Here is a 6,000-nt window from a genome sequence, read left to right on the forward strand (position 1 = left end):
TAGAGCCCTAACTAGTATGCTATCTTGAGGACAGGCTCTGAGCACTAATGATAACTTGATAACTAGAGCCCTAACCAGAATGCTAACTTGATGACTGGCTGTTAGCACTACCTATAACTTGATAACTAGAGCCCTAACCAGATTGCTAACTTAATAGCTAGCTGTGAGTAATAACTATTATTTGATAACTAGAGCCCTAACCAGAATGATAACTTGATTACTAAAGCCCTAACCCGAATGCTTACTTGATGACTGGCTGTGAGCAGTAATGATAACTTGGCAACTAGAGCCCTAACCAGAATGATAACTTGATGACTTGATAACTTAATAACCAGAATGCTATCTTAATAGCTTGCTGTGAGCAATAACTATAACTTAATAACTAACCAGAATGTTAACTTGATAACTAGAGCCCTAACCAAAATGCTAACTTGAGAACTAGAGATCGAACCAGAATGCTAACTTGATGACTAGAGCCCTAACCAGAATACTAACTTGAGAACTAGAGGCCTAACAGAGTGCTAACTTGCTGACAGTGAGCACTACCTATAATTTGATAACTAGAGCCCTTACCAGAATGCTAACTTGATAACTTGAGCCCTGACCAGAGTGCTTACTTACTGACAGTGAGCAATAACTATAACTTGATAACTGGAGCCCTAACCAGAGTGCTAACTTGCTGATGGTGAGCGCTACTTATACCTTGATAACTAGAGCCCTAACCAGAGGGCTCACTTGATAAATAGAGCCCTAACCAGAGTGCTAACTTGATAACTAGAGCCCTAACCAGAGTGCTAACCTGATAACTAGAGCCCTAACCAGAGTGCTAACCTGATAACTAGAGCCCTAACAAGAGTGCTAACTTGATAACTAGAGCCCTAACCAGAGTGCTAACCTGATAACTAGAGCCCTAACCAGAGTGCTAACCGGATAACTAGAGCCCCAACCAGAGTGCTAGTCTGATAACTAGAGCCCTAACCAGAGTGCTAACCTGATAACTAGAGCCCTAACCAGAGTGCTAACCTGATAACTAGAGCCCTAACCAGAGTGCTAACCTGATAACTAGAGCCCTAACCAGAGTGCTAATGTGTTGACGGTGAGCACTACCTCTCCGTGCCACACAGGGTTGGTGGTGTTGGCGATGATGGCGGAGCGCCTCTCCTGGCCGTGGTGACTGAAGGTGGGGAACATGCTCCTCTTCCCCGGGTGGATGGACATCTTCAGGTAGGGGTCAGGGTTGAAGAACATCCCCTTTTTCAGACCCGTGGCCCGGAGATCTGGCACAACAAAAGGCAGAGGTTAGCAACCTGTTACCCCAGAGGCACTGGGGGCAGGGGAGGGGCTGTGAACTGTCATTGGAGAGCTTTGAGGAGGAATAATAATAATAATACATTTGATTTTTGGCACCTGTCAAGTCACCTTACATAGAGTAAAAAGCATATAATAACAACCACAAAGCTACAAAATGACAGCATCAAACATTATTTTATAATGTGGAGTACTCTACACGTAATAGCAGCTCACTGCTGCCAACAAATCTGTTGTTTCAGTCAGCTTGGTGTCCACCAGTCACCATCTAAAGACACCCTCATTCACCACCATCACCACAATTAAATAGGCAAATGCGTGCCTATTTCTATGTCATATTTTAAGCCATCCAATCAAAATTATCATCGTAATTCATACATGATTATGCCCATTATGGTGATAAAGATAAGATGGTGATGGTGATGATGATGAGGATGAGGATGGCAATGAAGATGTCCTTTATGTCAAATGTTGACTCAGAAAACAGAAAACTTTTGGACAGCAGTGAGCAGCTAATATATGTGGTAACACCACCTGTCAAAGCTCTCCAATGTTCCTGAGACATTTCACAGCATCAAATCTGGAGGGCCTGGATTTATTAGGCCGAAACCTCTATCTTGTGCCAAGACAATCACACACACACTCACACTCTCACACGCACAGACACACACACACACACACACACACACACACACACACACACACACACACACACACACACACACACACACACACACACACACACACACACACACACACACACACACACACACAGAGACACACAGATACAAACACACATTATCATAAACAAGCACACTCACACACACACACACACACACACACACACACACACACACGTGACAGCTCACCTGTCAGAGTGAAGCTGATGAGTTTCCGGGGGTGGTCCGTCCCCACCTGTTCCGATAATCCCTCGACCTGACACAGACAGGGTCATAATAAAGACATGCAGCACCATGCTCTCTCTACGTCTCTCTCTCTCTCTCTCTCTGACACACACACACACACACACTGTTCTCTCTCTGTGACTTTCCCCTAGACACCCACACACACCCTCTCTCTCTTTCAAATGGTAGCAATGTGCAATAAATCCAGCTACATGCACAACACTACAGCCTCTCTCGCCCCCTCTCTCTCCCTCTCCTGTACCCACATAGACATGCATGAGTGTGTGAGGGGTGTAGGTACCAGGACTCCCGGGTTCTTCACGGTGATGCAGGGCGTGGTGGCGCGAAGGGCTCCACTCACTCCGTGGTAGTACTTAAAGCACACCTTGGTCTCAGCTGCACACAGACAAGCACATTAGCTGGGCTGTCCGTCTTTGAGGTCCTCCATCAGTGCAGTCAGGACCCGTCCTGGCTAATAGCGGCTGGAGCTCGTGGGTGAAGGGCTGAAAAGGGCTCAATGAAGGACCATGAACTGGACCGCAGAGCTGGATTCACCCCTCTTCCTCTCCCCCCTCTTCCTCTCCCCCCTCTTCCTCTCCCCCCTCTCCCTCTCTCCCCTCCCCCCTCTCCACCCTCTCCCCTCTCCCCCCTTCTCTCCCCCTCCCCCCTCTCCCCTCTCTCCCCCCTCTCCCCTCTGTCTCCTCTCCCCCCTCTCCCCTGTCTCCCCCCTCTCTCCTCTCCCCTCTCTCCCCCTCTCTCTCCTCTCCCCTCTCTCCCCCTCTCTCCCCCTCCCCCCTGCTCCCCCCTACTCCCCCCTCTTCCCTCTCTCTCCTCTCCCCTCTCTCCCCCTCTCTCTCCTCTCCCCTCTCTCCCCCCCTCTCTCCCCCTCCCCCCTGCTCCCCCCTCTCCCCCCTACTCCCCCCTCTCCCCTCTCTCCTCTCCCCCCTCTCTCTCCCCTCTCTCCCCCTCTCTCCCCCTCCCCCCTGCTGCCCCCTCTCACCTATCCCCTCACTCCCCCCTACTCCCCCCTCTCCCCTCTCTCCTCTCCCCTCTCTCTCCTCTCCCCTCTCTCCCCCTTTCTCCCCCTCCCCCTGTTCCCCCCTCTCCCTCTCCCCTCTCTCCCCCCTACTCCCCCCTCTCCCCTCTCTCCTCTCCCCCCTCTCCCCCCCTCTCCCCTCTCTCTCCTCTCCCCTCTCTCCCCCTCCCCCCTGCTCCCCCCTCTCCTCTTCCCCCCCTCTCCCCTCTCTCCCCCCTACTCCCAGAGGCGCCGCGTCCCATTAGGCATACCAGGCAATTGCTTGGGGCCCCGGGCCACTACTAGGGCCCCCAAAAGGCCCCCCAAAAATAAAAAAAATAAAAATCGCTCCATACGCCCCCCCCCCCCCCCCCCCGTCAACAATCGGCCCCCTAAGAATTCTTGCTTGGGGCCCCCACACTACCTCGCAACGCCCCTGCCTACTCCCCCGTCTCCCCCTCTCCCAGCCAGCCCGAGTGCCTTACGCTCCATGAAGTAGGGTCCAGCCTCCAGCCTCCAGACGATCTGGCCTCTCTGGGTGCCGTTGACTCCTCTGTTCTTGCAGTCCCACACGTTGGAGGGGCTGGTCTCATCTGGAACACCACCAGGTTAGGTTAATGCTGCGCCTGCTGCTGTTAAACTGATGATCATGGTTAGTACATAAAAACATTGTGCTGCTTCTATGTACTTTACATTGGTGGAGCCTTCGGATAAGAAAGAACATTGCAGGCTTTTGGAGCAGAGCAATATGTGAATGTGGCAATTTTCTATTTTTTTTAAGAGATTTAAGGTACATCTTACGGAAAACGGGCACAATTTTCCATAAATGACTGCAATACTCTTAGAAAGTAAAATATCCCTTTAATCACAAAATAATAAGGGTTGTGTCTCTCAGAAGGGAAGAGAACATTCTAGCAAACAAAGGAATGCATTGAAGTACCATCAACACTATGCGTCTACTTCAGAGTCATCCTGAGTGTATATCTTCACGTTAGGATCGTCTTTCTACAACGCGGTGAGGAAGAGGACAGCGGGAGACGGGGGCACTAGCGGGAACAGGTCGGCCCGGCCAACGCTTGTGATGACCTCATCTCGATGACATCATCACCCAAACACAGCAGAGGGGTCCTCGACCCCACCCTCACACCGCTCGGGGTGGTGACCGTCCTCTCTCTCCAAAACCTCGAGAACGTAACCTCTCAAACTATAACCTCTAGAGGAAAAACAACCCATACAGGCTGAGGGGGATTCCGCTGCATGAAGCACTTTAAACACTGGCACGCGCACCTGCACAGACACACGCACGCACGCACGCACGCACGCACGCACACCCACACGCACATGCACACGCACACGCACACACACACACACACACACACACACACACACTAATCAGGAAAATGAACCATCAGGCTCAGCTGATGCGCAACGGAAGCACTGTCAAGCGATATGTGTGTCTTTGTGTGTATGCGCAAGTGTGTGCGTAACAATTTGCATTTTTATGTGTCTGCACACACATGCAAGTCATTTACAGTCAGTCAGGCGGTGCGTGTGTGTGTGTGTGTGTGTGTGTGTGTGTGTGTCTTTATGTGTTAGTGTGTGTGTGTGTGTGTGTGTGTGTGTGTGTGTGTGTGTGTGTGTGTGTGTGTGTGTGTGTGTGTGTGTGTGTGTGTGTGTGTGTGTGTGTGTGTGCGTGTCTGTGTGTGTGTGTGCTTGTGTTTGTCTGTGTGGGTGTGTTGACGTGGCGTATTACGGTTGTTACGGTTGATACAACTACTTTATATAATGTGTTTGTATGTGCAGTGCACCCCTGTGTCTGTGGGCCTATGCACACCAGGACGGGTATGATTGTGTGTATGTGCGTGCAGGCCTATGTGTGTTTGTGTGTGTGTGAAGGTAAGTTGCAGCAGGACGAGGGCGTTGTGAGGGTCGCCTATCATTGAATGTCTGCTTAGTAGTGGAAAGCAGCGGCCTCAGGGGCCCGCCGGTGACCCCGCGGCGGTAATGAAGTCCTGATGGCCCCTGGAGATCGATAGCATGCAGCCCGGCCTTCCCCCCGTCACATGTCACTAACACTCCTCAGACACCGCCCTGCCCGCCGGGAGGCTCCGGGTCAGAAGACGAGCGCCCCCCGGGCGGCGCTGGAGGTCTTCGTATCGACGAGGCGACGAGAGGAGCTTCACTCCGTCTCCATCTGGGTTTGGTTTAACCTTTCAGTCGCAGCGAACACGCGGAATCGGTCATAAATAGAGCGGCATGGCAAACCACACGATGCCGGTAGCACACGACCGCTGAGCTTTTGTTTTTACCGCCCCTGATGTTCAAATATCGCTAACTGTTCAAGGTTGACGGCCGGCCAGGCCACACCAGACCGTGTATTCCAACCCCCCCCCCCTGTCAGATTCCTGTCGCTGAGCAGGATTAGCTGCACTATGGGAGCCCACCCCGGACGGCGGCGGAGAGGTGTGTGTGTTCGGTGAGGGTTTCTGTTATCGTACACCGAGGGGAAGCTGTGGTGGTGTCGACTCAGCCCCCGGCCCCCCGCCCGCTAAGCGTTTCAGTATCGACGCTCAGAGCAGGAGGCTCCAACGCAAGATGCTACCTGGCTATTCTCAGCTCCCCGAAATAAAAGCGCCACAATCAGCTAACCCCGAGGACAGCTGGCGTCAGGTTCGCCCCGGGAGCGGCCGTGGTTTGTTTGAACCTCAGAGTTTTATTTTTCTTGGAGAGACACATTGGTGCACTAACCACAGTATTTAGTCAGCTACTTAT

The 6,000-nt window shown here is 52.0% G+C and overlaps 1 protein-coding gene across 1 annotated transcript in view; it reads right to left on the minus strand.

Annotated features, from left to right (window-relative positions):
* hecw2a (HECT, C2 and WW domain containing E3 ubiquitin protein ligase 2a) overlaps positions 1–6,000 on the minus strand; it is a 47,041-nt gene that overhangs the window by 37,718 nt on the left and 3,323 nt on the right. Inside the window, exons 2-6 of the mRNA XM_060035912.1 lie at positions 5,303–5,438; positions 3,714–3,821; positions 2,515–2,609; positions 2,178–2,244; positions 1,108–1,277 (exon numbers count right to left, since the gene is read on the minus strand). Coding sequence (XP_059891895.1) covers positions 1,108–1,277; positions 2,178–2,244; positions 2,515–2,609; positions 3,714–3,821; positions 5,303–5,438 — 576 coding nt within the window. The remainder of the gene's footprint in view (positions 1–1,107; positions 1,278–2,177; positions 2,245–2,514; positions 2,610–3,713; positions 3,822–5,302; positions 5,439–6,000) is intronic.

Source organism: Gadus macrocephalus, chromosome 17, assembly GCF_031168955.1.
Source record: "Gadus macrocephalus chromosome 17, ASM3116895v1".
NCBI classification, from domain to species: domain Eukaryota; kingdom Metazoa; phylum Chordata; class Actinopteri; order Gadiformes; family Gadidae; genus Gadus; species Gadus macrocephalus.